This window comes from Megalops cyprinoides, chromosome 3 (assembly GCF_013368585.1).
Source record: "Megalops cyprinoides isolate fMegCyp1 chromosome 3, fMegCyp1.pri, whole genome shotgun sequence".
NCBI lineage: Eukaryota > Metazoa > Chordata > Actinopteri > Elopiformes > Megalopidae > Megalops > Megalops cyprinoides.
Genome location: NC_050585.1, coordinates 2,168,606 through 2,185,043, shown reverse-complemented (window position 1 = coordinate 2,185,043; position 16,438 = coordinate 2,168,606). Strand labels below are relative to the sequence as shown.

The window sequence follows — 16,438 nt, the reverse complement described above, 5'->3', positions numbered from 1 at the left end:
AAATTGTGTGGATGTATATGGCTGTACATATTTGAAGATAAATATGGTAATGTGAAATGTGGATACCACTAAAGATATAGATGAAATGACCCAATACTAAAGGCTATAATTGTTTTGATGCAAGACTATGGGGCAGTAAACATAATTGTGAAATACTTCATAATATGGTCATGGACACTTTCCACATGTTGATTAGTATGAAAATAATCTTGGGAATGACTAAGATTCAATATTACCTGAAAGGAGATATTTTTGGACAGTTAACTGGAATGGTGTTTGTGAATGATTTATAAAAGTGTTATGTTTACCTCATTATCTTTCCAATCCTGAAGACTTCAGGAATACATACTCTGTAAAGTGTGACCCAAAACATTAAATCATTTTTTGGGGGTGGAATTTCAGCAAGGTGATTTAACATTGCTAAAATTCTCCTTGATTTTGAATTATAAGAAAAATGCAGTGATATTGGACTTAATAGAGGCTGTAGTTATTGTTTGTTATCAAATATGCTATCTATTGTCTTACAGACTATTTTGATGCTTTAACTCACACACACGGGTGCATGTCCATGTTAGTCGTGGTGAGGTCACATGCACACTTCACTAAGTCGAAGCGTACAAAGAAAAACCTGTGAACTCCACCACATGTGTCAGCTGAAGACTTCTGTTACTCTGGCCCAGCCAGACTGCTGTTTTTGGATGAGCACCTGGAACACAAGAAAGACATTAGTCAATTTTTTTATTGTCTAAACCTTACAATTAAGACTATGTTTCCAACAAAACAGAAACCTGTCCAGAATTCAATGTTTCCTCTACTAGCTAAAATGACCACTATGTTTCAGTTTTCTCCCCTCTGCTCCCATTCATACTCTGTTTAACGTATGGAATAGTCACTGCGGTGGTTCAGTCATCAGTTAAAATTTTAAACCTTGGGCTGAGGAACAATGAAAAGACTACAGAAAAATGTATACCATATATAGATGTATAGATATTTAGTTTTCTTTTTCTTTTTTTGGATTGCAAAGCGTGGAACAAAAAGCGTAACAATCCTAAGAGTGTTGCGCTTCTGCAAACCATGTATCCGGTGCCGGTTGACCCTGTAGCACAGGGGTACGACCCTTTTCTGTTGAAGGGTTTTGTGTCTCTTACCAGCGAAGAAACTGAGAGAAAACCTGTTACTATTTTGAGAGATACGAGTGCGGCACAATCCTTTATTCTTAACAGTGCGCTGCCGTTTTCTGATGCATTGTTTTGTGGGTCACGTCTTGGTGCGGGGAATTGAGATGGGTTGTGTCAAGGTTCCTGTCCATAACATATACCTTGACTCAGAGCTGGTGTCAGGTTCTGTAAAAATTGGAGTGTGTGCACAGTTGCCCATGAATGGGGTGTCTCTCATCCTCGGAAACGATCTGGCTGGAGGTAAGGTATTTCCCTTGCCCTAGGTAACTGACCAGCCTGATGTAAACTCCGATGGGTTGGCTGAAAGGTTTCCCTCAGTGTTTCCTGCATGTGTTGTGCTCAACCTTCGGGTTACCTAAGGTGATACAAACTGACCAAGGTACTAATTTCACATCGTAGCTGTTTGCTCAGGTCTTGCGACAACCGTACATCAAACATCATACGTCAAGTGCGTACCACTCTGAGTCTCAAGGCGCACTGGAGCGATTCCACCAAATGTTCAAATCCATGCTGCGCACATATTGCCATGAGTCTGGAAATGAGTGGGATGAGGGGCTTCCTCTGATGTTGTTTGCTGCACGGGAGACTGTGCAGGAATCCCTGGGTTTCAGTCCTGCTGAATTGGTGTTTTTCGGGCACACAATTCGCGGACCATTGAAACTGCTCCGGGAAACCTTAGTGTCCGACAAAACCGGTTGTGGGTCTAACGTGTTAGACTATGTGAGCTCTTTTCTCGAGCACCTTCACAGGGCTTCCGTTTCCGCAAAAGAGTCTTTAGGGTTGTCTCAGTCTAAAATGAAAGCTCACTTCGATAGAAGGGCTCTGCACTGAGATTTTGCTCGGGTGCGCAAGTGTGTTGCTTCCAGTTCCCGGGTCGGCTTTGCAAGCTTGGTTGTCTGGTCCTTATGTGATCGCGTCAAAGCTCAGCAAGACCGATTACGTGATCGAGATACCAGATTGAAAGCACAAAACTCGTGTGTGTCACATCAACATGTTGAAGCCTTATGTTGACCGTGATGCTGATGAAAAAACCATTTTGTTACTGGTGAACTCTGAGGTGAAGGGTGTGGCCTCTCTTTCCCTAGCGCCCTCTTACTGTCCTGAGGAGTATGGGTTGGTGATGCACTCTACCCCTGTGTCCTGCGGTCGGCTACAGAGCTACGTAATTTTAGGAGACCTGGAGTCGCTTTTGATGCACCTGTTTGTGTCGGCCCTACTGACATAATCCAGTTGATTCAGAGCCATCCATCTATATTTTCTGATGTCCCGACTCAAACCTCCATGTTGTTGCATGACATCGATGTTAGTGAACATGCTCCAGTTAAACAGCATGCCTACCGTGTGACTCCAGCAAAGAAGATAACAATGCAGAAAGAGGTTGAGTACTTGCTGGAGAACGGTTTTGCCATCCCAAGGTCTAGTCCATGGAGCTCTCCGTGTATTTTAGTGCCTAAGCCTGACGGTACACTTCAGTTCTGTACCGACTACCAGAAAGTAAACACAGTGACCAAACCGGATTCTTTCCCGTTACCTCACATGGAGGACTGCGTAGATAAGGTTGGTACTGCGCGGTTCGTAACCAAACTGGACCTGCTTAAAGGTTACTGGCAAGTACCGTTACCTCCTCTTGCCTCTGAAGTATCTGCCTTCGTTACTCCAGATTACTACACAGTTTTACCGTTCGGTCTTAGGAATGCGCCTGCCACGTTTCAAAGGCTGATAAACCTGGTGCTGGTTGATGTGCAAAATTGTGAAGCCTATCTGGATGACATGGTAGTCTATATATCCACTTGGGCTAAGCATATGGAGGTTCTTTCCACTGTGTTTGGGTGCTTGTGAGACGCTTCACTCACACTGAACCTGGCAAAGTGTGAGTTCAGCAAAGCAACAGTCACCTATTTGGGAAAACAGGTTGGCCAAGGTCAGGTGCGACCCGTGGAGGCTAAAGTCGCTCCCTTCATGGATTTCTCTGTGCCCACAATGAGGCGAGAGTTGCGACGATTCCTCTGCACGGCAGGGTATTACCGAGCCTTTTGCCGTAATTTTTCTAGTGTTGTGTCTCCGCTCACTGATCTGCTCCGTTCAGATAAAGAATTTGTGTGGTTGGTGGAGTGTCAACGTGCATTTGACTCGGTGAAGTAACCGCTCTGTAATGCACCTGTCCTTGCTGCTCCTGATTTTGCCCGGCCGTTTAAATTAGAGGTAGATGCGAGTGTTGCTGGTGCTGGTGCGGTTTTGCTGCAGGAGGATTCCTCTGGCATTGACCATCCCGGTAGTTGCTACTCAAAAAAGTTCACCAAAGTTCACCAAGGATTTCAATAAGTGCTAGCTTGCTTGTCAGTTTAACTCTAACTAGAGCTTGCCAACTAGCTTAATGTGACAGTTAGCTAGCTACCAGATTGGAGCCATCCTGCCACAAACTATCTTACGTTAAACTATCATTTAGTAAAATCGAAACACTGTTTAAGCAGAATAACAGAGCAATTTACATTCTGTTATTAAACGTGTCCGTTTCTGACATATTTTTCTCCCTATCTTGCCATCCACCTATCACTCTGCCATCTGTGCTGTCTGACTGACTGACAAGTAGTGATGTGCAGCTCGTGAATGAACAAATCCTTCTTACATCACCTCATTTATGTTCTCTGCAGCTAAAGAAAACAAGAACTAGAAAGGTGTAAAAATATATACATTGTTGAAGATGTGTGAAGCGGAGCATCCCCTGATGACATAGAAGAGCGTAGGCCCATGTGCCAGGGCTGAGCCCTGGACAGCCCTGGCCCAATTTAACCCCTGGGTATCCTGTCTGTTGCTTTTAAGTGTGCATTAGATTTCTTTCATTAAATCATTGATAAGATTTAAATGCACTAATGCATCCCCACACAATGCTATAAAAAGGATGCATTATTTTTGATTTGTTTAGTGTCCATCTGTATTGTGGTTGCTTTAAATAAGCCTTTTAATGTACAATGGATTGTTAGTACTCAACGCAATGCATTTTGTGTGTATGTTTGTACATTCCATTAAGAGTTTCAGTGAAAGTACTGAAGGCCACGCTTTGTAAATATTAACAAATGTAAAAAGCTTTTGGAGACACTGAGGAGACAAACATCACTGAATATCACTAATGCTCTGCATGTCAGATAATGCCTGTTAATGCAACAATTATGTCTTTCAATATACACGCAAACAGGACTGTGTTTTTCTAATGTAACTTTAGGATAGTGTACACTGCCTGGAAATAACTTCAACCCCCCCCCCCCAACCCCATCCCCCACTTAGCAATAACTGGGCAGTTCGTCCAGAGCCATTTAACACTCAAAAGTGTAACACATGCCAGTAAACCATCTGACAGACAACAGACAAAAGGCAGACAATAACAACAAAAAAACAGTGGACATGGCAATTAACCAACATTTCTTTTACTTTTGTGATTGGTGTTCTCATTTATTGTTGTTTTCTGCTAATCTTTAATCATTCCACTTTTCTTTCACTGCATTCTTGCTTTTATTTATCTGCACCCAGCTCTGTTCCAGAGGGTTCTCTTGATTGCCTTTTCCTGCAATCAGGCAATATATTTCACAATTTTATCCATTTGGTTTTCTGTTGTTTTTTTTTTTTTTGGATTCCCACTGAAAAATATGATTATGTCCATTAAATTGTGATAATGGGATTAGCAAATGCCTGTAGATTGACTGATTGATTGATTGGCTGATTGAAAAATGTAAGAAAGAAGACTGCTGAAAGGGCTGACTGGCCTTTTATGAATCTCTATGACCTTTGGACATAGTGACTTAACATATCATTGTGATCAAAATCTGTATACAGTATATTTGTGATCGCACTCCCTTGTTTACTCACCGTACAAGATTTTATGGTTGGTGGTTGCACAGACCTAACATTTATGCAGCAAACAGGCCAACAGAGGACTTACACATTGTCCTTTTTGCGTGCCTCCGCTCTGGCTATCTTCCTGTAACAGTAGACCATCGCCAGCAGAAGCCAGGAGCTCAAGAATGCCAGCAGGACATACATCATGATTTCTGAGTAGACGGCAGTGACATCTTCACCAGCTGCTGAATAGAAACACTGTTTTCTAGTTTTTCAGCTATTTGCAGTGTAGAAAACATAAGACACATGGGAAACAGTGCAATTTCTTTAATCTTGAATTGTTTTGTCCTTCTTTGCTATTTCTGGTGCTAATGAATGTATTTTTTAAAACACACACTTTTATTCAACACATAATGAAAGATCAGTATCCATTTATCAGTTCCTCTACCTCCACTGTAAGACATTTAGGTTCACTGTGAGGTAGAGAGCAGCACAAGGGTCACATTGATAAAGTCTTCTTCATTACCTTACCTTTTTTCATCACCACCAAGGTGATGTTCTTTTCTAAACTGGAGGTTGTGGTGTAAAGACTGAAATGGAAGCGACGGAAGACTGTGCAGGTGTAGGTGCCAGTGTCATTAAGCGTGATGTTGCTTATGATGATGCTCACATCCTGCAGGTCGCTGCTGCCATTCCATGCCAAACGGCCTCTCCAACGGTCATTCAGCTTATAACGCTCATTGGGCTGCTCTGGGAAGTGGAAGATCTGATGGCACACATATGCACATACACACACATATGCACATACACACACATACACACACACAGCACTTTGAGCTATAGGAAAGTTTGAGCAGCTGAAGAGACTGTTTTTGTTTCACTGCACATACACATTCATTGCTGAAACCATTACCAGACTGACAATGCACTTTCTTGTTTTCATGTTATGAGGTGACAAAGCTAAAGTATTTGACATTGGGCAAAATAGAAAGCACAGTATTTTTAGCCGCTTTCTTCCCATTTCAGACGTAACATTCCAAGTCATAAAGTACAAAAATAGGATATTGCATGTTTTGCATTTATTGCATATATTTTAAAATCTATGTGATCGAAGTACCAGAACCAGATCAGATAAATGATGAGATGAATTTGACTGACAGATGGGCAGGTGGTGACAGGACAGATGAACATATTGATGAATATACTGGTACAGCACCTATAGTATGTGAGCATACTTAATCTTTTATAATAATAAGATAAAAAAGTTGCATAATAGTTCAACGTTACTGTTACTTGTCATTTAAAAGAAGGCACTACACAGCAGACCTGCAATGCTGAAGTCACATAAGGTATCTACCTACCTGTATCTTCTCCATATCTGGGGTTAAGTAGTGCCAGTCAACCTGGGTCTCAGCCACAAGCTCCTCTCTCTTCTTGCAGAAGATGCATGTGAGTTTCATGGTGCCCCCCTCGACTGACTCTGTGTCAGATACCAACTCCACACACACCTGCTGGGTGGTCTGTGCTGGAGACAGCCGAAAGCACTGAGTCAGGCTAACCTCAGGCCATTTCCTGTCCTAGAAATGTTTCTGCAGTACTTCCCAGCCCTGGAGCTGAGGGCACACCAAACTTGCTGCTTCTCTTTCCATATGCTTCTAGTTGTTTAGTGTTGAATGAACTGCCAATTTGAGTCTAACACCTGGCACATTTGTATTTGCAGAGTAAAAAGTGTCATCAGAGGTACAATTGTAATAACACACAGGCCAGACAAACACATTTAAAGGTGTTTAGCCAACATGTTTTTGTTGTCTGGCTGTTACACGAGGTCAGGGCAGCTATCTTAATTTAGCTTTTTTAAATGAACTTGTAAATAAAAAGTAGTTAATTTAATTATGTCCATTTGTATTTTTATCTGTTTAAATTATTTAAGGGGTACAAAGAAATAAGTTGAGTATCTTTCACAGACACACTAAACACAATACAGGTCTTTTACAAAGGATTAACAGGACATACCTCAAATGAACACAAAACTGCATCAGCAGTCAGTTAACAGTTCAATTAAACTGAAGTAATGAACATTTTAGTTGGAACAAAAACCTACATACATGTTGTACCCTCAGGACTAGGGCTGGGAAATACTGTTTTCTAGTATAAAGGGCTCCTAGACTTTGACAATGAGAAGATTTACTGAATATAACTACTGAACTGAACTGTGGAAGCCTCCACATAGATACTTGTATAGAAACAATATTATATACAGTACATATATTATAGTATATATTGTAATTATGCATTTTGCTGCAACTCTTTTGCCTTGTAATTAATGTTAAAATGGCAGTCATGGGTAAAGCATGTGTTAGCAAACATAAAACAGAGAACACAGCTCAACAACTTTAGGAATCCACATTTAGCTGTGTTATTAAGTTAATTGTTTGCCCTCATAGTGTTAAGTCAATCAATAGCATCAATGTGGCACTGGTGATCACTATATCACATTCTGTATGAATTAGTGTTTCATATGTATGGTGACACAACATTACAAACCCTTCTTTCTTATTAAAGTTCTCTGGAAAATGTGCTAACAGAGGTGAATTTAAGACTGAACCTCCCTTGACAAGATCTGTCCTTTCAATCCAAGTTTTGCCTGCTTTGCTATAGTATCATATTCATCATTGACACAAAAAACTTTGCCAAGAAGTCAGAATGTGTTAATCTTACATTAAGAAACAAAGTAATGATTCGGGTTTTTATCCAGCTACATGTCAGATGGTGGCACGATAGGTACTCCAAACAAAAAATTGCATTATATAAATGGGTATACAGTGACAAAATTGTTTTAAAAAAAAAAAATAAATAAATAACAGTACTGCTTTGGAACAGATGCATGGCATGCCATAAAGGTTGAATGATAAACATTCAGTAAGTGGTAAAAAAATTTGATTTTCCAAATACTGTCAGCCTTGCTTTGGAAAGGTAACATCTGACAAGGTAGCAAGATTGGCTTCCTTTATGTGTCACATATTGCTACAGCAAATTCTGATGAATAAGCAAAACTATACCAGTGCATTACAGCACACTTTGGAGTCATATCTGACATGTCCCAAGTAACTGATGGTTCTGCCTTCCATCACACTACATCAGGGTTGGTCAGGAAAGCTACTAGATATATCAAACATCTTTCTTTTTTCAAATTCCACCAAACAACAGCAAACTATGCATGAGTTTCTGGACAAAAAAAGACTCTCTATTGTCTTCGGTACCATTTTGCGTGCATCATCGCTCAGTTATGGCATCATAAATCATAGTTTCAATTGTCTGATTTCAGTGTCTCGTATTATTTAATGATAATATGTAGCTGTTCTGATGTTGGTCTAGGTTATGAATGAACCTTTTTCAAAAATTCATCTTGAATTTGAATCTCTGTGCAAGTTCGGATATTGCCATGGCACTACATATATACTGTGGATTTATTTTGATGCTGCAGTAATCATATAAAGAATAAGGATAAAGATTCAATAACTATTATGATCTAACAGTGTTATTCACTATATTTATGATCATGGATATGACTGAGTACAGCCCTGTACATATTCTTATCACATGAGCTCTACTGGATGGCAACACCTACATATTAGTAAGATTGTAATTCCCAGTCCCTCTTGCTAGGATTCCAGTTTGTAAAGTGATCCTTGGGAATTTCACACAGTGTATATTTCTGACAATAATATGGCATTGTCAACATTAAAATAATTTATATTGTCTCATAAAACATACTCTTTTTTATGGTTTCCAAATACAGGTACATACTAAGCTACATGTAATTATTGATGAAAAGTTTCACATACCTAAAAATGAATACAAATATACGTGGAATATGAATAAGGGTACCATTTATTTAGTTCCTGGCTGTGGATACCAGCTGAAGAACGTTATTAAGACAGTGAAAATGGGTCCAATTATGAATCTTAATGGAGCAAATCGTTATGAGCACAGAGTGTTTCAAGAAGGGGGTGGGGCAGGCCAGGCGCTATGGGGAGCTTAGGGGTGCACCCCCTAGTTGTCTCTGAATATCCCAATGTCTACATAGTATTTATTACATTTTTAAAGACATGACTTTTTGTGCGCCCCCCCCCCCCCCCACAACCAATAGTGGCCAACACCTGAGTGATAGCATCTGAAACTTTAGGGCAGGTACGTAACCTTTGACATATCACAATATCAAATAATGATGCAGTGCTTGCAACCATGCGTGTGTGTGAGCCGCAATGTCAACATCTAAAAATGATAATAATACAACACTGTATTATATAATGCAAACAACATTACATTACAATAATCAGGATAAATCATGAGACCTATCTGAACAAAAAAGGCAACACATATGTTTTACTTACCCATAAAAATCAACAGAGGTAGAGATTGCAAGATAAGTGTCATTTGCGGCGTCATAATTAAAGTCCCGTTAAGTCTCGTCCTCTGTCTATTAACCAGGGGAAAAGTTCTTTCAGCCAACTTTTCGTAATCTACCTGATAACTCTAATGTCTTGTGGATAAACAAGGCTTATTGGGAGCGTTTTATTCAGAAATCACGGAGGACAGTAGGCTGTTTTCCAGACCCGTGGCCAACGCCTCGTTGTCTATTCCCATGAATGTCGCTTATCGGTAGGAAGTATCCAGAAATACAGTAAACCAGGCATTCTCTTTAATGAATAATGTAAATGACGGCTTAAATATAACAGTGGAAGAAACGCTGAGTAAAAAGTAACTAGTTCAACAAAATAATCTGGACTACTGTCATTCTTCTTTCGCTCTTCTTACTGAACTTTCTTAGCTCGGTGTCATCTGCTTACATAGACATGTCCTCTTTCAGTGCTATCTGAAATAGGGTCCATACTTAAGCGCCTCATCCAGAAAAATAAGAGATCTGAAAATGCTCGCATGTACCTGTACCATCCAAAAGTATCTAAGAAATATAGTTTCACTTCCCTATACGTCGAATCTGGGCATCGTTCTTCGATTTTAATCTTCAAGCTGAGAACAGTACGAAGTAAAGAAAACCAAAAGGTTAAATACACCTTATTAAATCGCAAAGGTTTTAAAAATGCTCTTATTGTATTTTCAGCATAACTTCAAAACCATTACAGCATTCCGCTTCCAATTGCAAGCTTTTGTTTCAGCGTAAGTAGCCACCTTCAGCTGCCAGAGCATATCCCTTGATTGCGCACGCGTTCATGCCACTTCCCTCTGCACTATATGTAGTCGTCACTAAGCCACAGAATACTCGGGTGTAATGTAATATTCCATTTACTGTATGATAAGACAAATGTTATGTTTGTTTTACCTAGCTACCAGAATTCCTTTACTGGGTGAGCCCTGGGAGAAAGTCGCAAGTCATTTACAAAGGCAAGGGATCTTCCAGAAAAGTAAGAAAGCAATAAACTGGCAAGATGATATATGATACATGACAGTCAGTATTATCAAAGGGATTTTCCCCCAGTGAAAGGCCTCAGTGGGGTAAAACCCCGCCCAAGCAGCAGGGAACTGTTTACAAATATGGTTCATGATCACAGCAAAGTGCTTACACCACTTCAGATGTTCTTGTCTGAGTCAAGCGTTTTGGACAAAAGGTGCAAAAACTGCACAGTCCAGGGTTAAGCATAGATGCCAGTAGTTTAAACTGGTTTCATAAGTGTGTAACCAGTTCCCCTGCATTTGTCATAAATCTGAAGCAAGCCATCATTAAGGACAGGAGTGTCACCATGAATAGCGAGGAAGGTTTTGGCTAATGAGGCTGTCTTTGTATGAAAGTTAGGAGACAACAATGAGTATGAATGAACAAAACTGCACATGTTCATGGTTTAAATGGAACTGTGAACACAGGACGTTACATTTTACATTTACATTTATTCATTTGGCAGACGCTTTTATCCAAAGCGACTTACATAGGTTACAGCTCTTTACAATGTTATCCATTTATACAGCTGGATATTTTACTGAGGCAATTCTGGGTTAAGTACCTTGCCCAAGGGTACAGCAGCAGTGTCCCAGCGGGGATTGAACCGGCAACCTTTCGGTTACGAGTCCTGCTCCTTAACCACTATGCTACACTGCCGCCTACATAGACGTTATGAATTTATAGTTACAAATGTGATAAGAAGAACATGTCTCACAAGTCTCATGTGCAAATGCTGAGGGACAAATCCAAAACTTCGTCATGTGACCACAAATGAGAGATATTGAGAAAGTAAACATATCCCATATGCCTGTATAAATCTGTAAACGTTCATCAAATTTTTAAAAATAAATAATTTCACACAAAATCTAAATGATTGGGCTGTGGCAGCCAGATTTTTGAAGGTATCAAATCCTAAGTAGCAAGTTTTACATCAAGCTTTTCCAACTTATGTTCCAACTTCCAACTTACAGTATGTGTTATAATAATGTGTTATGCCAGTTGCCATTATCTGAAGGCTGTTAGGCTTTACAGACTTGCATTGAATTGACTAGCCACTGAAAACCTTAACTCCCAAACTGACAATATTGACATTTTCAGGCCTCATGTTCCCGGTTGCAATTTCCCATGTGCTTACCATAGAGTTCATAAATAATGAGGCATGATCACTCAGTCAGTTAAATGGACATTTACCAATAAACAGTAACTTGGTATTTGTTTATCAGTATACAAGCCATTTTATTGACTAAGAAAACTGATTTTGGATTCTCATTGATTGCAAGCCAAGTAAGTTAAAAGCTTGATTCTATTCAAACACTATAGGTACAGAATTATTGTACAGAATAATTGTAAGAAAATACACAGTTTAATAATACATATTTATATCTTAATGGATCATTGTAATTCAATAAACGCACTACTTCACAACCATGCCCATCTAACTAGGATTCCCAGATCACAATCCTTTAACTTTTACTCGTGTTATCCTGTCTCACCCAGTAAACCACTACAGTTTAGAGTACTATGCAAATGTACAAAAGCTATCTTGTTGAGAACATAGTGCATGGCAAACAAAATATGACAATTTTAATTATGTGCATGGATGATGAACACAATAAACACAAAGACTAATTTACTGAAGTTTGGCTTGGAAGTCTGTAACCCCAAATCGCTGCCTTGCCACAAAGCTTGGCGCAGGCAATGTGCCATAGTTTGGAATTAAAAGGTACAGTATGTGGCATAACATTAGCTATTACTGTATGGATGTAGTGACTAGGTATGGGGAGATAGAAAGGAGCTTGCTTGCCTGTTCAAACCTCTAGTATCCATGATGGTGCCAGATAATGCAAAGACACACTGATATAAGACACAATAAAAGAGTCAATTGCACACTTGTACAGTCTTTTTGTAGCTTATTCCATTGAAAAGCACTGTTTGAATGCTATCAGTCCTTCTTCCCCACCTCTAATAACAACAGGGGGGAAATTTTAAAAAATCTCTCAAACACAGCTGCAGCCAAGAGCAGAAACCAAGTGAGAATCTTGGCGGGGACTGAGGGTTCACTCCAATGCATACAGAAGAAGCTCTTCAACTCTGATATGGAGTCTTGCTCGGACATGTCAGTTGACAGCTAAACAATTATTCTCTGTTCATTTTATAGCTTTTTTATACTATATAGGCTGTGGGAAGAGATTAAACAAAATTGAACATGGACTGTGTATAATACTGTACATTTTACATCTAAAAGTGGGAGAATGGTCAGGTCAGAGAAAACTGTACTTTCCTAAGAATGATGGGGAATTCCACACTGAAGGAGCTGAGTTAGAGGTATTTGAGGGGGGTTTATGTGTACAATATAATCATGACATTTTCTCTGTAGGGCCAGTAAGCTATTCAAAATAGAAATGTCAGTACAAGATGGTATTTCTCTCCTTTATTCTTTTTCTAGGCAGACAAGACACAGCCAATCATCAGCATTCACAGAAAGCCTCCACCATTCTGCTTTGGCCGACTACCTTGGTACATACTCATTCACAAGTATTTACTTCACACCACACATCAGCTGAGGTGAGACCCATCTTGATATAGCAAAGATATTCTTTGCTATAAGTGCCATGAGATCTTTAAAGAAAGCTTCAATGACATCTTGTCAGGGTTTGCAGGGAAAGGCCCCAGGCGCAGACAATACTGGAAGTTCAAAAAGGTATTTGTTAATGATGGGTCCAAAACACATAGGCAAAGATTGAAATGAGAAAAAAAAAATCCAATCCAAGTCAGCTTCCAAAAAATCCAGAGGAAAACAGATAACATCAAAAACGGCAGGCAAAAGAGTCATCCAGGATAGGCAGAGTTGATAACAAACAAGAACAGAACCAGTTTACTTACAAAAGGCAAGAACAACATTGAGACAATCAGGCAAAGAACAAAGAAAACAGCAGGGTATAAGTAGGCAGGGAGATGATGAGGGGACGAGACACAGGTGTGCAGAACAGGTTTCAGGTGATGGGTGTGGCCAAGTAACAGGAGGCCGGGGAGGCAGGCAGGACAAGGAAACACAAGGACCTGAAAACAAAAACAAAAGACACGCCCACACACACACAGACAGGGAGAAACAAGCAGCTCAGGCCGGAGTGCTGACATCTTATCCGAAGGACAAGAAATGTCCATGAGGTCTAAGGCTCTTAGTTAAAATGGCCAAATTGTGCTCATACTTCATATAATATTCCTCAGCCTCTACTCCAGAAGTTTCCTCACGTATGCTTTGGGTATAGATTCAAGCATTCCATTGGGAAAAGAAATGCGATCCATCCAAGCAAAGATTCTGAAAGGCAGTAGAGCAGGCCCCATGTTTAGCCAACTCCATTGTCAGGATTTTTATGATAAAATTGACCAACAGGACAGAGGGATTAGCATACACCTACTGTAACCATACCTTCCTGATCTCCTGTCAATAGCAACCGCATTCATTACATTACTGTCATTTAGCAGATGCTCTTATCCAGAGAAACTTACATAGATTACAATTTTACACATTATCCATTTATACAGCTGGATATTTACTTTACTGGATATTTAGTGCTCCGTTGGGGAATTAAGAGGGCAACCTTTCTACTGTGCTACACTGCTGCATTCACTTCAAAACGCTGGTATTAGCCTCCCAAGCACTTGGCTGTTCCGCTCTCTCATTACCTTGCATTCCGGTCATGTCCACTAGTTTCCCTCTTACGTGCTATCAAAAATGTGGAAGAATATTTCAGACTTTTATATCATTGGGTATGTGGAGGTTTACTTTCATGTGTGTAGTACATGTTAACATTATATTTGGAACAACAGAGTCCTTAAATTGTACATGTTTCTTTGCAGTTACATGTCAATCTGGGCACACATCTATGATCTCAGCTCTGACAGTTTAGCTCTGACACTTGTTCTTTGTTCATATGTGGTTAGTGGTGTCCTGTTTGTGTAACTTTTCATCTCACTTTATTAGATGTACTGTTTAAGTTGTTCTGGATAAGAGCATCTGCCATATGACAGTAATGTAAAGTAATCTAAGTGGAGCTAAGTGGGACTGGGCTTGGATACTGCTCTGACAAATGACCTTTTGCAAAACACTGGAAACTGGTGGGCCAGAGGGGGGCAGCCTTTAGGATGTGATGTTAAACCTCACTCACATCAGCCATTGAAGGAAGGGATCCCCAGTATCCTAACCAAAATTCCTGTTATGGTTCTCACAATATGAAAATCTAGTATAAACCCACTTTAATCTTATGAAGAAAAACACCCCCACCTCCTCAGATGATGTGTAGTGAGGATTATGTTGTAAAATTATGGTGGGTGCTACACATTAGTGGTTATCATGGTTTATTGTAAAGTGTTTTCAGACCTTTGAAAGGGATGAAAGCCATCATAAAGCGAGTCATCATCATTTCCTCTGAATTATATGCTGGTTGTCCACCAACGCATTTCGGGGGCCGGTTCGGAGCCGATGCCTAATCTTCAACCAGTTCTTCGCGTTTCGACAACAACCGGCTCTCGGCCAGGAAAACTGGTTCGAGGGCGGCACCAACTCTTTGCTTGTGTAGAACAAAGAACCGCAATGTCAGGGGTCGGGGCCGGATTATCGTGACCAACTAAACTTTGTGACCACCATTAAAAAAAAAACCATAGCTAGTGTAGCGTCTAGTCTGCCTAAAAAGAACGTAACATTGATGGCTAGCTAGATAGCTGTTGGTCAGCTAACATTAGCCAAGCAAGTATAGCTACTAATTTCTCACATCAATGTTACGTTCGACGTTCATATCATTGATGTGAGAAATTAGTAGCTATGCTTGCTTGGCTAATGTTAGCTGACCAACAGCTAGCTAGCCAGCTACCGTAACCTTGGTAACAGTAGCTAACGTTAGCATGCTACATTGCCATTGACTCACCTACTAATGTCACTTAACATCTGACTTCACAAAAGACTAAAATTGTATAAAGTGTAGTGGACAAGTTTGTTTTTAAGCACTGTTATCTTGTTTTTCTTATTGTTTGTTCCCGCTAGCTTGCAGTGGCGGCTGCAAGCTAGCGAAACACTATGCTCGCGAAGCACCGCAGATTATCTGTAATTTGTGTGCTATTGCGAAAGATACAGCATGAGATTGTTTAACAAGGATGGCAATTTGAATAATTAAGTGGCAACTAATCCCAAAGCTTTCGCTTAAATGTGTTGCAATATAGCTTTCTTGTGTTACAAAATTCAAATTACAGAATGGAGCTAAATTTAGTTAAATCGATTTAAATTACTGAGAATAAACTTTTAGGTTAGGTGAGTGCAATTAACAATAACGTTTAGAACACAGACCTCACAAAGGCTGTGATCTGTTATGAGCATTTAACGTAATTTAAATCGATAAATGCCATCCTTGTTAATTAATCTCACGTTAGCTTTCGCAAGCACACAAACTACAGACAATCTGCACTGCTTCGCGAGCATAATCATTTACTCTGTTCTCTGTTCTCTAGATTTTTCTGTGAATTATTTGTGTTATTGTTAATCAAGGAGGATGAATGGGAACAGGTTGAAAGTGGTGATAGACTTAAAGGTAGAGTTTGGGCTTCCCCTGTTTCTCGCTCACCAGCCACCACTGCTACCTTGGCGCTAGCGGGAAAGCGGAGACGTATACAGTGACGTAATGACGTGGCTCTATGGTGACTCGCTGCCTGTGGAAAAGCAAACCCGTTTTTAGAAGGTTTGCAAGTTGAAGCAACTCTGAACTGGCACTAGCACAAGCCCAGAACTAGTACGTAGTTCGCATTGGTGGAAAATGGGTTTCCGATTGTTTATCTACCTTTTTGCATGTATATCAATTTTTCTAAACCATGGGCCACATGTATCAGCGGTGCGTACGCACTAAAATCGTGCTGAGCACTTTTCTACACATAAAATGGTATTTATGAAAAGATACTTCCCGGGAAAACATGCGTACCTCTCGCA

At 40.1% G+C, this 16,438-nt stretch overlaps 1 protein-coding gene across 2 annotated transcripts; it reads right to left on the bottom strand.

Annotated features, from left to right (window-relative positions):
* Positions 1-396: 396 nt before the first annotated feature.
* On the bottom strand, positions 397-10,204 carry LOC118775654 (sodium channel subunit beta-3-like). 2 transcript variants are annotated; one of them, XM_036525670.1, is made up of 6 exons: positions 9,954-10,204; positions 9,404-9,489; positions 6,371-6,534; positions 5,541-5,775; positions 5,113-5,251; positions 397-706 (listed from the first exon to the last, which is right to left on the bottom strand). In XM_036525670.1, exons 2-6 carry the CDS (start codon positions 9,456-9,458, stop codon positions 667-669), a joined length of 633 nt encoding a protein of 210 aa, XP_036381563.1. In that variant the 5' UTR covers positions 9,459-9,489; positions 9,954-10,204; the 3' UTR covers positions 397-666. The 2 variants fall into 2 exon arrangements, with proteins under 2 accessions (XP_036381563.1, XP_036381562.1); XM_036525669.1 differs by lacking the exon at positions 9,954-10,204 and having other exon boundaries at positions 9,404-9,647.
* Positions 10,205-16,438: the final 6,234 nt, after the last annotated feature.

Bases quoted from the DNA above. Each gene is read 5' to 3' on its own strand.
- LOC118775654 (XM_036525670.1), bottom strand. From the start codon at position 9,458: ATGACGCCGCAAATGACACTTATCTTGCAATCTCTACCTCTGTTGATT. The intron at 5,776-6,370 runs GTAGGTAGATAC...GTGTGCCATCAG, and splicing joins CAGATATGGAGAAGATACAG to ATCTTCCACTTCCCAGAGCA. The intron at 5,252-5,540 runs GTAAGGTAATGA...TCTATTCAGCAG, and splicing joins CTTGGTGGTGATGAAAAAAG to CTGGTGAAGATGTCACTGCC.